This window comes from Euleptes europaea, chromosome 11 (genome assembly GCF_029931775.1).
Source record: "Euleptes europaea isolate rEulEur1 chromosome 11, rEulEur1.hap1, whole genome shotgun sequence".
NCBI classification, from domain to species: domain Eukaryota; kingdom Metazoa; phylum Chordata; class Lepidosauria; order Squamata; family Sphaerodactylidae; genus Euleptes; species Euleptes europaea.
In genome coordinates this window covers 10,273,658-10,290,073 of record NC_079322.1, presented here as the reverse complement: position 1 = coordinate 10,290,073, position 16,416 = coordinate 10,273,658, and the positions used below count along the sequence as shown (strand labels likewise).

At 49.8% G+C, this 16,416-nt stretch overlaps 1 protein-coding gene across 1 annotated transcript in view; it reads right to left on the bottom strand.

Moving 5' to 3' along the window:
• Positions 1-16,416, bottom strand: part of AHRR (aryl hydrocarbon receptor repressor) — a 63,089-nt gene that overhangs the window by 7,832 nt on the left and 38,841 nt on the right. The window contains exon 7 of the mRNA XM_056857983.1: positions 5,751-5,950. Coding sequence (XP_056713961.1) covers positions 5,751-5,950 — 200 coding nt within the window. The remainder of the gene's footprint in view (positions 1-5,750; positions 5,951-16,416) is intronic.

Here is a 16,416-nt window from a genome sequence, read left to right as displayed (position 1 = left end):
GGATTAGGACAGAAAGATGGTAATACTATGTCCTGTTCTCTGTGAAATTTGGAGTTGCATTTTGGAATAAAGGAGGGGTCGTGCCTAAGGACGACCTTGTCTTTGTGAAAGGTGATGAGACCAGGTCTGATTGAAAGTGCTTCCAACTCAGAAACTCTACGCGCAGAAGTTACAGCCGTTAAAAACAGGGCTTTCATTCTCAGCCACTTAAGGCCTACCTGCGTGATTGGCTCAAAAGGCGGTTTGGTGAGGGCAGTTAGTACAGTGTGAAGGCTCCATGTAGGGAACCTATGCCTGATGTGAGGAGAGATAAGGCTTAACCTTCTGAGGAAGGACTTAATGTGAGGGTGTTTTGTTAATCTGTAACCAGAAATCCTGGGAACAATGGTAGCAATAGAAGCCAGCTGCCTGCGAAGTGTGGAAGTGGACAGACCTATTTTATGCCCTGCTTGTAAGAAAGATAGAATGCCTGCTGTTCTGGGTTTAAGAGGATTGACTGATTTACGTCTGCACGATCTAGTGTAAGCCTTCCAGGACATATTGTAAATTCTCTGGGTTGATGGCCTACGGGCTGCCTGAATAGTGTGAATGATGTCTGCGCTATAGCCTAATTCTGAAAGTCTTTTTTTGTTCAATTCCCATACAGTCAGTTTGTACCAACCTGGGTTGGGATGGCATATTGGGCCCTGAGTCAGCAGGTCTTGTTTTTCCGGCAGCCTCCAGTGGTTGTTGTTTAACATCTGTACCAGAGAGGAGAATCACGGGCGCCTGGGCCAAAATGGGGCTATGAATAGGATGTGTGCTTTCAGAAGACGTATCCTTCTCAAGACTCTCCGGATAAGAGGGAGAGGAGGGAACGCATAGAGCAGTTCCCTGGGCCACGGGCATACCAATGCATCTGTCTGCTCTGCTCCCTGTTCAGTGTACCTGGTGAAATACCTGCTTAATTGGTGGTTGCTGTTTGAGGCAAACAAGTCCACCTGAGGGATGCCGAATTTCTGAGTGATTATGTGAAACACCTCCGGGTGTAGTGACCATTCTGACTCGCTGAGAGTCTCCCTGCTGAGCCAATCCGCTTGAATGTTGACAGCCCCCTGAATGTGCTCGGCTGAGAGTGACGACAGATTTTTCTCTGCCCAAGTCAGTATGTGTAACGCTTCCTTGTGCAAGGCTGAAGACCTCGATCCCCCCTGCTTGTTTAAATGTGCCTTCGCGGCCAAGTTGTCCGTCCTGATTAGAACATCCTTTCCCTGAATATGATGCTGGAAGCTCTGAAGGGCTCTGAGTATTGCTCGTAACTGTAAGATGTTTATGTGAAGTTTCTGTTCCTGGGTGTCCCAGGTGCCTTGCGCCAGGAACTCCTGTAGTGTTGCCCCCCAACCTGTGGGACATGCGTCCGTGTGTATTTGGATTGGAATGGGGTGTATGAACCGCAAGCCCTTGGACAGGTTGCTCTTGAGAGACCACCACTCTAGGCTTTTTCTCGCTTCTTTGGACAGAATGTTTTTGTCTCTTTTTTTCTGGATGTCTACCTGGTAAGGTCTGAGAAGTCATTGTAAGGGCCTCGCATGGAGACGAGCCCATTGAATGGTGGGAATACATGCTATCATGTGCCCTTGCAGTTTGGCCAGGGACATGAGTTTGGCAGATCTGGTTTTGTAGGCTTTTTTGGCTAGGGAAGATATTAGGTTGATCTTTTCTTGCGTGAGAAAGAGTTTGTTCTTTTCTGTGTCTGTGTCTACTCCAAGGTGTTTTATTCTTTGAGAGAGAGGCAATTGGCTCTTTTTGTAGTTGATGATGAAGCCGTGACATGTCAACTTTTCTAGGACCTTTTGTGTGTGAGCTAGACTTTGTTGCTTTGAGTCTGCGCAAACTAGTATGTTGTCTAGGTATGAGAAAATTCGGATCCCCTCCTTGCGCTATTAGCGTGACCAACACTTTGGTGAATACCCTCGGGGCAGATGTTAACCCAAATGGGAGGGCCCTGAATTGGAAATGCGCTCCCTGATAAGTGAATCTGAGGAAGCGACGGTGAGGAGGGTAAATGAGAATGTGGAGATAAGCCTCTGTGAGGTCTATGGACATGATAAAGTCCATTGGTCGCAGGGCCTCTGTGACTGACCTCAAAGTTTCCATCCGGAAGCGCTTTAGAGGAATAAACTTGTTCAGAAAGTTGAGGTCTAGTATGGGTCTCCATCCCCCGTTGTGTTTGGGAACTACAAAGAAAATTGAATAAATTCGTAATGAACGCTCCTGCAGAGGCACTGTCTCTATAGCCTCGATGTTCAAAAGATGTTGTACAGCTTCTGAGGTCCTTTGTAGTTTGAGTTTGTTTTTGGAAGTTGGGGAGACAACTAGTCTGTTGGGCGGAGTGTGTGAGAATTCTATTTGATATCCGTGTGTGATGATGTTCTCTACCCAATGGTCTGGTTGGGAGGAAGACCATTGATGAAGAAAAAGACTGAGCCTTCCTCCCACAGGCGGCGAGGTGGCGTCATTGTTTGTTTTGGCGACCGGGTTTATCCCCTTTGTTGCCTTGGAAGGAGAATTTGGCCGTCCGATTGAATCTACCCCCTCTGCGAAAGGAACTGCGGTTTTGGGACCACTGAAACCTGCGCTGATCAGGTCTGAATTTCTGAAGTGTGAGGTAAGTTCTAAAGGAAGTGGGTTGGGAAAACCCCCTGGGTTCTTTCTGAAGACTGTTAGGTAGGGCCTGCTTTTTATCTTTGGTTTCTACTAGAATGGGATCCAATTTATCCCGAAACAGCCTCTTGCCTTGATATGGGAAACCCATGAGAACTGATTTTGAACGGTGTTCTATTTGCCAAGGGCGTAACCAGAGTGCCCTTCTGGCTGCTGAGGCGGTGGCTAGGGCTCTGGCCGCAAATGACATCGTGTCCAGGGTAGAGTCAGCTAGGAAGGAAACTGCTCTCAAGATTCTAGATACCACTTCGAAAGCTTGTTTCTCTTCCTGAGATATGAGCTGTGCGAGTTTCCTGGTCCAAATAATAGCTGCCCTAGAAACTAATGCAGAGGTAATGGAAGAGCTGATGGCTAAGGCAGAATCCTCATGTGCCTTTTTACAAGCTAGTTCTGCTTTTCTATCAGCAGGGTCTTTTATCATGGTCTGGCCTTCTTCAGTTACCAGATCAGAAGTGTGCAGTGCAGTGACCGGAGCCTCCACAGGGGGCACCTTGAGCAACTCTGCTGTGCTATGGTGTAAGTTGTAAAACTTTTTAGATGAAATTGGAAATTGTTTGGAAGCCATTGGCTTCTCCCACTCCGACCTCATGAGAGATAGAAAATAGTCTGGCACTGGAACTACCCTATCTGGGGTGTCGTGCATGTGGAAAAATTCCTTGGTTCCTTTCTTTCTTTGTGCAAGTGAAGTCTCAGAGTCCTCGGTTAGGTCAAGGGCTGCTAAAGTCTTAGACAATAAAAGAGGAAATTCCTCTGCATTGATAATTCTAGATTGTTTTGGTTGCTCAATAATGTCCTCCCCATCAGAACTGAACTCGCTCTCCTCTTTGCCATCATCCTTGTCTCCAGATGAGGCCGAGGAGTTACCACCTTGCACTTGGTAGTATTGGGCCCCAGAAGTGTCCTTTAGGGCTGCCTTTGTGGGCCATCTAGCATCCCTGGAATTATCTGCCCTACCTCTTGAGTCAGCAGAGGTTTCCAAGGCATGTGCTCCTTGGGAGGAGCTTCCTTGCGAGGAAGGAGAAGGGGGAGGGGGCTGGGCCATTCTTAAGCCCTCAGTAAAGGCGTCCCTAATTAGAGCTGAAAGTTCTGTTTTTAAGAAGGCTAAACCGACATCTTGTAAAAGGGGAGGAACCGCCCTACCAGTAGCTGGGGTCTCCGCAGCTTCATCCTGTCCTTGATGAGAAGGCGAGCCGCCTGTGAACGGGGTTTCCGGAGGCAAAGGCGAGCCACCAGCCTCTCTCTGTTCTCCTTTCTCTGGCTGTGAGGGAGTAACGGCCACAGCCGCTGTATTCTCCCCGCTGCAAACCGCCGCGGAATTACCTCCACTCTTCGTTGGTGCAGCTGATGAGCGGGCGGTGGGGGGAGCACTTAGAGAGTCTGGTATTAGCCGAGCTGGCTCTCTTGCTCTTGCTGGCTCCGCTTGCACCGAATTTAGCTTTCGCTTTGCCCTTGGAGACCGACGCATAGCTACAGGAGGGCTGGTTGGAGATTGGGGGAGAACTCCGTGGAGCCGCAGAAAGCAGGTTAGGTTCTAAATCGCCTTGCGCAATGTAAGAATCCTCTTGCCTGGCAGCCATTTTGTGGAGCAGGAGGCTCTCTAATTCCCCCCCTTCTAATCTATTTTAGGGAAGGGCAAAGATACGGGTATAAAATATAAATAGAAAGTTACAGGAAGCAGAAGGATTGGAAGAAGGACAGCAAAAAGGAAGGAATAGAAAGAAAAGATGCTAGAAATCTATTTCTTTAAGCAAGAGCTGCGAAAAAGGCTGTTCTCGCGATAAAGGCAGGAAATAGAATGGCTATAAGGGGCATTTACCCCAGGAGGCTAGAAAAATTTACATATTCCTGCCTCCCGAATCAAGAGGAAACGGAAACACCCATCCTGAAGATGCCCTTTGGACCCTCTGAGAGAGAAGAGGAGGTTGAGGGGGGACCTGATTGCTCTCTTTAAGTATTTGAAGGGCTATCACATAGAGGAGGGCAGGGAGCTGTTCCTGTTGGCAGCAGAGGATAGGACATACAATAATGGGTATAAATTATGGGCGGAAAGGCTGGACATTAGGGTGAAACAATTTATAGTGTGAGTAGTTCAGCAGTGGAATCAGCTGCCTATGGAGTTGGTGAGCTCCTTTTCACTGGCAGTCTTTAAGCAGAGGCTGGACAAACACTTGTCAAAGATGCTTTAGGCTGATTCTGCATTGAGCAGGTTGTTGGACTAGATGGCCCGTATGGCCCCTTCCAACTCTATGATTCTATAAGCCCTTTGAGTGGAATATAACCCACAAATGAAGAAAAAATGCGTTAATCATTTAATATCTGCTCTTCCGCATGGACAAGACCTCTGGGCTAGAGGGACTCCAGCACAATGGCCCACTGTTTCTGCCAAAGGTAGTGCATTTACCCAGGCTAAAATAATAAAACCATCCAGTGTAGACCACCAAAAATCGCCATTAACACAGCCAGCCCACAATGAAATGGTTCTTGTTAACAGTCCCAGAATCCTCTTTCAGAATAGGCTCAGCACAAAAAACTCCTCTGAAAAGAAAACTAATCAGGCCATTTACCTCTGCATGCAGAGAAGGAAATACGATGCAATTGAAATAGCAACAAAGAGAAAATTAAGAATTTTTGAAAGCGCAACTTGTTCCTCAAACCAGGGGTGAAATTCTCGATACACAGAAGGAGGGGGGAGGTAAATCTCATCGCTCATGTTGACTTGTGCTAGCTGAGGAGATTTCAAAAGATGTACACTTATCCTGAGCTGGATGGCCCAGGTTAGCCCAATCTCATTAAGATCTCAGAAGGTAAGCAGGGTCATCCCTGGTTAGTCCTTGGATGGGAGGCTATTAAGGAAGACTGGGGTTGCTACTCAAGAGGCAGGCAATGACAAACCACCCCTGAACGTTTCTTGCCTTGAGAGTCCTATGGGGTAGCCATACGTCAGCTGCAATGTGATGGCGCTCCCCACTACTACACTTAAAAGGTTTAGTTCTTTTTAATAGCGAAATCCCTGGCAAAGCATTTTTAAAAAATGCATTTATTCTTACTTCATATATATTGTGGCAGCATTATCCGGCTTGCATTTTGCTTTTGAAAGAAGGCTTTTTAACTTCATGTCAGTCACAGAAGGCAGCAAAACTGGTACAACTATACAGAATAAGGCCAGCTGAGGAGGTAATACTGCTCCAGAGGAAGATTTCTTTCTTTGTCCAAAGAGAAATTTTAGTTTACCTTGAAACTGCATTGTCTGAAAAAGCAAAATACAAAAGGATGCTCTCAAATGCTCATTAGACAAAAGGCGATAATAGCTACAAATCATAATATTCTGATGGACTTGTATGGTATTATTGACAGGATTCAACTATTACACAAAATCCAAATGTTAATAAGTACCACAGTGTAAACTAAAATAAAACAAGCTACACATTCCAAGGAGAGAATATGCAAAGTATAAATTATAGGTATTTAAACACTAGAATATATACATGTTGTAAAATGTGATGCATTTACCGTCATTACAAAACCAAAGCACAACAGAGCACGATAGAGAACATATGCTACTTCCTTCTAGCTGCATCCCACGTCACTGTAGGAAAATTTATTAAGAGCATCTACATCAGTTAAAATAATCGAGAAAGCAGATATCACACAAGTTTCCTCCTTTCCCTAGGTGAGGCTACTGCTCTCCTCCAAAATAATTTCCTTTAAAAAAATTTTAATCCAGTAATGTAAAATATGCTTAAATCACAGTTTCCAATGCTACAGATTTGTCCATCCATAATTTTTTCACAACGTATCATCAAACTTGTCACATTTGCTAACCTGGTCAATTTGCAGAGCAATCCTGAGGGCTGCCTGTGCTGCGGCTGTGGCTTAGCTTTAGGGGCCGCTACTGTGTAAGCATCCCTAGCATCTGCACTGTAGCATCCCATCCAGGTGTTGTATTGCCCTGTAGCATCCCATGCAGGTGTTGTAATGGACAGGGGAGGCAGAACCAATCAGGGACCGACAGGCATTGGGGGCGGGGGCCAGGGTTCATCACAGCCCAGGGGCTTGAAGTGGTGTGGTCTGGGAAGCTGGCTCTGTGTCTGCAGCACTAACCACCACCACACCCCTTAAAGGGGCTGAGTCCTGTCAAAAGTCCCTGGGCAGCTTACAAGTTTTTCTGAGCAACCAGCCACGCTAATGAAGGACCGGGGTCATGGAAAGAATCGCACATCCATATGGATGAGTGATCCCTCCGTGGTGCAATCCCAGGCACCCACCTCTTGAAGGGTGGGCACTCCTAGCTCTAAGGGCACTGGGCCCGGGTTAAACAGCAGCTGCCTGGAACCAGGTACTCCACCTGCAGCAACCGCATTGCCCCAGGTGCATCCAGCAAGGGGCCTTATGCACTGTTCTTTTTGTTCTCCTTTTCCCTATTTTGTCCAAACTCTGCTTAAACATGTTTATGAAATTCATAAACATCAGCACAACTTTAACAGAAAAGAGGAGAGTTTAAGAATGAATAAGGCTTGGCTTCCTGTTCTAAAAAACCTCCAGACTAACAAAGACAACATTCAACAATAGCCATGCAGATTAGCTTTGGATTACACACATTAACATATCACTTCAGGATACAATGGTTCCATATTAACATACCATACCCTCATTAGCACATTATCTTGATACTTACAGGACAATGATTAGCACATTACTTTTGCAGGACAATACTCAGCTCAAACCCAACCCCTTTCTGACTATATATTACTCTTCCTACATACACCCTTGACACTGAGAGACACTGTCCTTCAGTGTTACTACTCTGAAGATGCCTGCCACAGTTGCTGGCGAAACGTCAGGAAAGAAAATTCCAAGACCACGGTTACACAGCCCGGATAACCTACAAGAACCAATCTGCTTAAACTTGTTTTGGCAGAATGGGACTAATATATGTTTCCAGATACAGATGGATAAACGGAAGGATGGGAAGCACTTATTCTCATTCTTCCCCTTGATTAGCATACCCAAATAGCCCCGAGGTTGCTGGGTACAACTTGGCCCTTCCAGGCCACTGTAGGCTGAGACCCCTTGAAATTGACCAACGTTGTTTTTTACTGCTCCAAGAAAGCCATTCTTCAAAAAAGAAAAAAAAAACACCTAACAGCACATCATTTTGCATGGTCCTTTCCACCGTCTTGACCCCCATGCAAAAGAGACACTGGTTAGGGTGAAACCATATTACAGATGTCCTTTTTCAGTTCCCAAAGCCCCTCCTGTTGGAGAAGATGTATCGCCGCAACCAAGTCCTGAGCCAAACTGTTCCTCTCCGCTCCAGCCCCAACGCCGGTAACTCCGCACATCGTTTGGTTGCCACTCTCCAGACCCATTATGCCCTCCATAGTTAATGGGTTAGAATGGCTGGGGCAACCTGTTCAGGGACCGACTGATTTGGACCCCTTGGTCCAATCAACCTGAAATTTGGGGGCTATTCAAAGGAAGGTGGCTCTGCTGGAATTTTAATGCCTGTATCTTGGTACAAAAAAAAAAAAAAAAAAAAACACCACCCAGACACATGACCCTCACACAGACAGAGACACCGCTGTGGCGGAGAACAACACTCTATTGATGTGGCTAATGGGGGAAGGGGTTGAGGACTCCAGAGAGCACCCCCAAGAAGCCACAGGGAAACTGACTGTTCCCCTCCAGGGGCAATGAGTGTCCAAGCGGGGCGGAGCCTTAGAGATGGAGCAGCAGGCTGAGAACAACATTCATCTTCTGACAGCAGGCTTTGACAATGGCCTGAGCAGAATGGGGCAGGGGAAGAACTGGCCTGGGCCAGATTTCTCCCTGTTGGATCTTCACCTGCAGAACAACAAAACAGCGACATGTGCAGCACCAACAAATGGCCAGGAGTGCCTTGGTGGGTGCAGACATATCTGTTCCGACCCACCAAAGACTCCACTCTGTGGCCCATGGGGTGTAACTCTACTGCGCCCCCCCCCCCCGCCGGCAGAGGATGGTACCATCTGGACCATGTTTACCTGTCCTGTGTTGAAGTGCTTAGTGAGTGCTAATGTTCCATCCTCTGTGGCAGCTGGTGCACGGGGCTCAGTTCCTGCAAGAGAATCAGTTCGAGGCATGGCCTGTGAAAGGAATGTTGTGGTTTTCTCCAGCTGCTGGCCAAGGCCAGCTATAGCCCTGCAAACAACATGTTTAGACTGAACTCTGTGGGAATGCGAGTAGACTCCTACCTCCCTGACAGCTCCTGGGAGGGGGGTTGCCATGGCATCCAGATCTACCCCGATTTGCCCTATGCTCTTCCATATATGCCCTGTACTGTGCTTGTAGTTTTCATTAGTGTCCATTTGATTCTTAGCTTCTGTTAACCTGTGGATTTTCCAATAAATCAACTCTCTTTGGACTGCTTGACTGTGGATGTCTGTTTATGGGATTATCATGGGACTAGAGCTCGCATTTGGACACTAATCAATCCATCCTTTATCCCTGGCTGGAGCCCTGGAGGGATCGCCGGGACCTTGGGTTGGAGCTGAGGATGTGCTCCCCGAGGGTGTTTTCCCTGGCTGGAGCCCTGGAGGGTTCACCGGGAGGTTGGGTTAGACTTTGGGTCAGCTCCCCAAGGATTCGGATCTATTGCATGCCATCCTTGTGGAGGCACAGCGGACTCAAGCTGAGTCCAACTGACTGACTGAGTTGGTCGTGGAGCAGTGGCATCGACTAGCGGCAGCGGCCCCCTGGGAGACCATAACGAACTTTGGTGGTTGGATGTTTTACTAAAGGAGACCAGGTTGGCGCAAGAGGACGCAACTCTTTTAACCCAGCTGTTTGATGAGGTTGCAGTTCGCGGGGCACAGTGGGGGCCGTCGGTCCCAATCCGAGGGTCTGTTTCCTCGTTCCCAATGGCGGGAGCTGGGAGTGGGACTGGTCCGGACCTCAACCTGGGCAGCCGGGAAGTGCATAACCTGGCTGCCAAGACAGTCTTGTCCCTTATGAAATTACCGCCAGACCTGGCGTCAGAGGACGATGTGATTAAGGTGCTACATCCAGAGTTTGGTTCTTCCTCCATGGAGCTTGCCCGCAAGGTTTTACCGCTACTGGGCAAGTATGAGGAAATTCAGTTGCTACTGGAGCAAGCGGCCGAGTTGCTCAGGCTCAAGCTGCTCAACAAAGGGCGTCGGAGCAATGTTTGGCTGAGGCGGCCGCTGCTCAGAAAAAAGCCGCCCTGGAGCGGGCGGCCTTGGCGTCCGGAGCGCAACCGAGAGGCGGGGGGGGGACTAGAATGGCCCTTGTTCTCCCCGGAACCCTGTCCGCCCTGGGATGTGGCCCGTCGACAGCGGCTCGTCTTCACCTCTGACATGCGGGACTATTGTGAGGATGTGGAACCCGACAAGGAGGACTCAGATGACTGGAATACAAACCTCCGTGTTAGCCAAGCCCGACGGACTGGGGGGGCTGAGGAGGAGATACACGTTTTAAAGTATCAAAACCGAGAACTATTGGAGCATATGGCCCAAATGCAAGATCAGATGGACGTGCTAGTGCGCAAGTATGGACGCTTGCATCAGGCCCAAACCATACCGCCACCACCCCCAGGGCAACAGCCAGTTCCTGGGCAGCAACTACTACCCGGACAGCAGCCGCAGCAGCCAGTTCCTGGGCAGCAACTAATACCCGGACAGCAGCCGCAACAGCCAGTTCCTGGGCAGCAACCGCAGCAGCCAGTTCCTGGGCAGCAACTCGGACAGCAACCGCAGCAGCCTCCTGGACAACTGCCACCAGCGCTGCCCCCAGGACTGCCCGCTCAGCCAGGGGCCCCACACCAACCGGTGGTACTGGTTGTACCTTGGCAGCAGCCCCGAATACAAGTGACTTTCGACGGCTCCGCAGAAGCGCTGCCCTGTTTTCTACACCAAGTGGACAGTTATATGAGAGAACAAGGGCATGCATTCCCCACGGAAGATAGTCGGGTAAGATTCATCTCTTCTCTTCTGACTGGGAGGGCTGCAGAGTGGATGATCCTGCAGTTTGATACCCGGGCCCGATCCATCCGCTTGCTCAACAAATTTATGCGAGCGTTAAGACGACGTTTTGAGGACCCGTTCCAGGGGGAGAAAGCCAAGGCTGCCCTTTTGCAAGGATCTGCTTCGGTCAGGGAGTTTGCTGATGAGTTTCAATGACTCGCTAGTAAAATCGTCGATTGGACGGAGGCTACATGGGTGCATTACGTCCGAGGAGCCTTACACCCCGAGATTTTGGGCTTATATGCAACGGGATCCAGCCACCCTGGAGGAGTGGATCCTACTGGCGGAGGAAGTGGAAAGCCGCCGCCAGTTCATCTCTCTTGCCCGACGTCGGGCCAAGGAGGGGGGAGACCAGAAAAATCCTCGCAAGGCCGCAGCTCCTGCCCCGTGGAGACCTGCTCAACCCTCGCAAGACCGAGTGTCGCGGTTCCAAAGGGGAGCCTACCTCGTTTCCGGTGCCATGGGTCACTTTGCTGCGGCCTGTCCGTTGCGTCCGGAGCAACCGGCTCCCACTCCCCGGCCGGAGGGGACGCCTCGCGAGAGAGGACACGCTCGAAGAGGAGCCGTGGCTGATCACAGCGTCGCTCCAGGATGGAGAGCGCCTCCAGCCCTTCACATCGAGGAGTCTGCATGTGAACCGTCGCCAGCGGACCAGCCGGGGTCCCGGATTACAATTGCCCCGGGAGGGGACAGCTCTGCTTCGTTGGAGGAAGGCAGCCACTGGGACGCTCCTGCTCTGAACTTGGAGTCTCCCCTGGATCAATAAAAAAACGGACTGGGTCTGTGGTGAATGGAGCAACACCGCAGACCTCCGCAGATGCTTCTGCAAAACCCAGGGCTCCCTTAATGGTGAGTGAGGTGGGAGAGACTGTTTATGTGGATGTAGTGTTGCAACATTATAGAAAGGGCCCCCAGTTACAAGTTAAAGCTTTAATAGACTCTGGTTGTGCCTGCTCCTTCATCAATGAGTCCACGTTTCAGGCACTCAAAGTTAAGTTGGTGCCTTTGCCGGCACCTATTCAGTTCGCCCAAATGGATGGCAGTGATTTCAAGGCTGGGCCAGTGGACCATCACACTTGGGGAGTAGCGATGGGAATAGGCCACCATTGGGAACAAATCGACTATACTTTACTATAGCCCCCAATATTCGTTACGCGGTGGTGTTGGGAATAAATTGGCTCAGGGGGCACAGCCCTTCCATTCCAGTCCGATATGTGAACGGCACCGGTACGAAGTAGCTGTCAAGATCGTAATCCACTCAACTCCTGCCTTGGCTTCAGACACTACTGGTCCATCCCAACTGCCTCCTGAGTACCAGGACTTTGCGGATGTCTTTAATGTACAGGAGTGTGATGTGTTACCCCCCCCCCCACCGCAGAACAGACTGTGCTATTGAGGTGGTGGGGGATGGAAAACTGCCAAAAAGCAAAATTTATCTCATGAGCGCTTCTGAAAGGACAGTGCTCCGTGAGTTCTTAGACAAGAATCTGGCTCGAGGTTTCATCCGACCCTCTACCGCGCCTTATTCGGCCCCAGCTGCCTTCGTGCGTAAAAAGACTGGTGACTTGCGTTTGTGCATCGATTTTCGAAAACTTAATGCGGTTACCCAAACCAATGCCTACCCCATCCCTCTGATCTCAGATCTTCTGGGGCAACTAAAGGAGGGACACATTTTCACCAAATTGGATTTGGTCGAAGCTTATTATAGAATCAGAATTCGAGAAGGAGATGAACCCATCACAGCCTTCTCCAGTTGCTTTGGCATGTTTGTGTGAGGTTCTCCAGCCAACCTCGGCAATCCCAAAAAGTCGCTCGCTCAGACAGGCAGGTCTAAAGCAGGTAAACGTTTATTCAGGAGCCGCAGATACAGCATAAGCAATCCACAGGTTCAAAGCTGCTAATGACAAACCAAACTACAAAGCATAACTTTAAGCACAGAGTCATCCCAGGTGCAAAACCAAACGGCCAGGGAATTAGGAGGTAACAGTGCCTGGTAGGAACTGGTAGGAAGCAGGGAGTGAGTAAGCCATAATATTGAAGTTGCCTGCTAGAGGCTCAAGGTCAGAGCAGGGGGGGAGGGAAGGAGCGGGGACAGCGTACACAGTTCAGTGAAACAAAACCAAAGGATAACACTTGAACAGACTTGGGCCTAACTCATGTCAAGAGCCATGGACAGCATGACTCCTGACAGCTTGGACATCTCAGAGAAACAAAACCACTTGATACACTTGAACAGAAATAAGCATGAATAAGCATGACTCTTGGCATGACTCTTGACAGTTTGAGTTTCTGGTGATGCCTTTTGGATTGAAAGGGGCTCCGGGGGTCTTTATGCAGCTCATTAACGAGATCCTACACGACTTGCTGTTCAAGTCCACCAAAAACAGTTAACTTTTCTGGGCTATATAGTATCGCACCAAGGACTTACAATGGACCCAGAAAAGGTGCAAGCCGTGATCGATTGGGAACCACCCTCAACACGTAAGCAGGTTCAGAGATTTCTCGGGTTCGCAAATTTCTACAGGGGGTTCCTCCCCCACTTCGCCCAGATTGCGTTGCCCATCACAGACCTCCTTAAAACTAAGGGAAAGGGAAGCACGACCACCTTGCCTATGGCCAGAGTAAATTGGACCCCCCAGTGTCAGACTGCTTTTGACAGCCTCAAACATTTGTTCATCTCCAAACCTGTTTTAAAACATCCTGATTGTGAACAAATGTTTGTAGTCCAAGTGGACGCTTCCGAGGTAGCTATGGGAGGTGCGCTGCTACAGCGAGGGGGGGACGGCCAATTGCATCCGTGCACTTATTTCTCGAAGAAATTCACACAATCCCAGCTCAATTGGCGGATCTGGGAAAAGGAGGCAGCCGCCATTAAGCATGCCCTCACGGTGTGGAGACAGTTTTTAGAAGGGTCTAAAGCCCCTTTTGAAGTTTGGAGCGATCATAAAAACTTGGAGGCATTAACGGGGGCTCGTAAACTGTCCGCGAAACAGGTACGATGGGCGGACTTCTTTGCCCAATTCCGCTTCATCTTGAAACACGTGCCAGGGAAGCTAAATTTACTGCCCGATGCTTTGTCTAGGCTACCCCAGTATCCTACCAAGGTCGAGCACCCCACAGAGTCTCTATTTACCCCTGCTCAGAGGGGTTTACTGCCCACCTTGGCAGTCCAAACCCGGTCGCAGACCCGGCCCCCAACGCCGTCGCCTTTGGAAGGGGGGGAGCCCAACACCCAACCACGTCGGTCGAGCCATCCACTTTGCTCCCCTCGCCAGCCCTGACTCCTCCACCCATGCGGTCACCCGAGGTGCAGGGACCCGACCGCCCGGTCAAATCATCCACCCTGCCCCCCTCAACGGAGCCAGCCTCTCCTCCCTCCGAGACTCCTGCCAGCACAGTTCCTAAAGTGCCGGATGTGGAGGGGCTTACTGATTCCTTCAAAGAAACTCTCCATCGCAGTTGCCAAGCAGAACTCTCCGCCCAAACCCTCCCAGCTTCTCTGAGTGAACGCAGAGGTTATTGGTACAAAGATTCGAAGTTATATGTTCCTAAAGTGCTGCGGGGGGAGGTTTTGGGTCTAGTTCATGGAGCTAAGACCGCAGGACACTTTGGGTTTCTCAAAACATTACGCTTGCTGAGGAGACAGTTTTGGTGGGTGGGCATGCGAGCAGACGTATATTCGTTCGTCCACAGTTGCCCAGTGTGCGCCACTGCCAAAAGACCCCAAGGCAAGCCGCCTGACTATTGCAACCTTTGGAAACCCCCACTAGACCCTGGGAGGTAATCGCAATGGATTTTATGACTGATCTACCCCTCAATGAGGGAAAAACTGTACTTTGGGTAATCACGGATCTGTTCTCAAAACAGGTGCATCTTGTACCTTGCGCAGGTATCCCTTCCGCCCCAAAGTTGGCCCGCCTCTTTGTGTCACATGTCTTCCGATTACACAGTTTTCCGCGCAAGGTGGTCAGCGACCGCAGGAGCACATATGGGGCTAAATTCTGGAAAGCTTTCTTGAAGTTAGTTGGGGTGGAACAAGGACTGTCAAGCACTTTCCATCCCCAAACACGGTCAAACGGAACGAGTGAATGCTGTGCTAGAGTGCTACTTACACTGTTATGTTAATTACCATCAAGACGATTGGGTAAGACTGTTGCCCTTTGCTGAATATGCTTACAATAATGCTGTGCACCAGTCCACTGGATTTAGCCCTTTTCGAGCCATGTATGGACAAGACTTTGGCCCCATCGGCCATGTTGGTATTTCAGGGGAGCAGGGAGGTGGCGATGTGGCTGACTGGGTGCACACAATTCAGACAACCTGGCCGTGGCTGATAAAAAATCTAGAGCAAGCCAAACGTAAATATAAGGCTCAAGCTGACAAACACCGTTCGCCAAGTAAAGAGTACGGGGTGGGAGATTTGGTTTATTTGTCCACCAAGAATCTACGATCAACCCGCCTGTGCGGCAAACTCAGTGCCAAGTATGTGGGTCCGTTCCCCATTTCCCGGATCATCAACCCGGTGACTGTAGAACTCTCACTCCCCAAATCACTGAGGCGAATTCATCCCGTGTTTCATGTCAGTCTATTGAAACCGCATGTCCCCTCCCTGGAGTGGCATCCTGAACCACCGCCTGAGGCGCCTGTGCTGGTGGGGGGGGGAGCATTTTGAAATCGCAAAAATCCTGGACTCGCGTATCCATCATGGTTCTCTTCAATATCTAGTTCACTGGAAGCACTTCAGTTCTGCTCAGGATGAGTGGGTGCGTTCAGGCGATGTCTCTGCCCCTCGCCTGGTCCACGAATTCCATACTGCCTACCCTCACAAACCAGCTTCCGGGAACTGAAGGGGAGCCCTTGGGGGGGGGGGCAGAATGTCAGGCATGGCCTGTGAAAGGAATGTTGTGGTTTTCTCCAGCTGCTGGCCAAGGCCAGCTATAGCCCTGCAAACAACGTATTTAAACTGAACTCTGTGGGAATGCCGGTAGAATCCTACCTCCCTGACAGCTCCTGGGAGGGGGGTTGCCATGGCATCCAGATCTACCCCGATTTGCCCTATGCTCTTCCATATATGCCCTGTACTTTGCTTGTAGTTTTTATTAGTGTCCATTTGATTCTTAGCTTCTGTTAACCTGTGGATTTTCCAATAAATCAACTCTCTTTGGACTGCTTGTCTGTGGATGTCTGTTTATGGGATTATCTTGGGACTAGAGCTCACAGTTGTGTGGCAACCCACTCAATTTAGAATGGAGGGGTACCCCCCCCAAAGTGTCCTACTAAGGGGGAGGTCAGCAAATTAATGAGCTTTCAGCCCAGTGTGGAGCCTAATACTTGGGCCCTCGCCCCCAGCAGCTCTCCTGGGACACTCCCCATGCACTGATCCCCCCTTGTGAGCGAGGGGCCATGGTGCCAGGAGGGCGCAACTCTTGCTGCCCCCGCTTGACTGCAGTGCTTCTGGGCTTGAGTGTGGGAGGCAGCGTGGGGAAGGAAGTTTGGGACCCAAGTCTCTGCTTACCTGTCAGTGTGCGGCCACCCCTTTGTCTTCTGTCTCTGGAGATGGGTTACCTGTTAGCGTTCTGAAGTGGAGAGGTCAACCACAGAGTGTGGACTTTGCTCTCCCTTTTGGGTGTTGGTGTAGGTCATTTTTTCACAGAGGTTTGGCACGGTTTTGCCTTTGTTTTGGCCTGCTTCA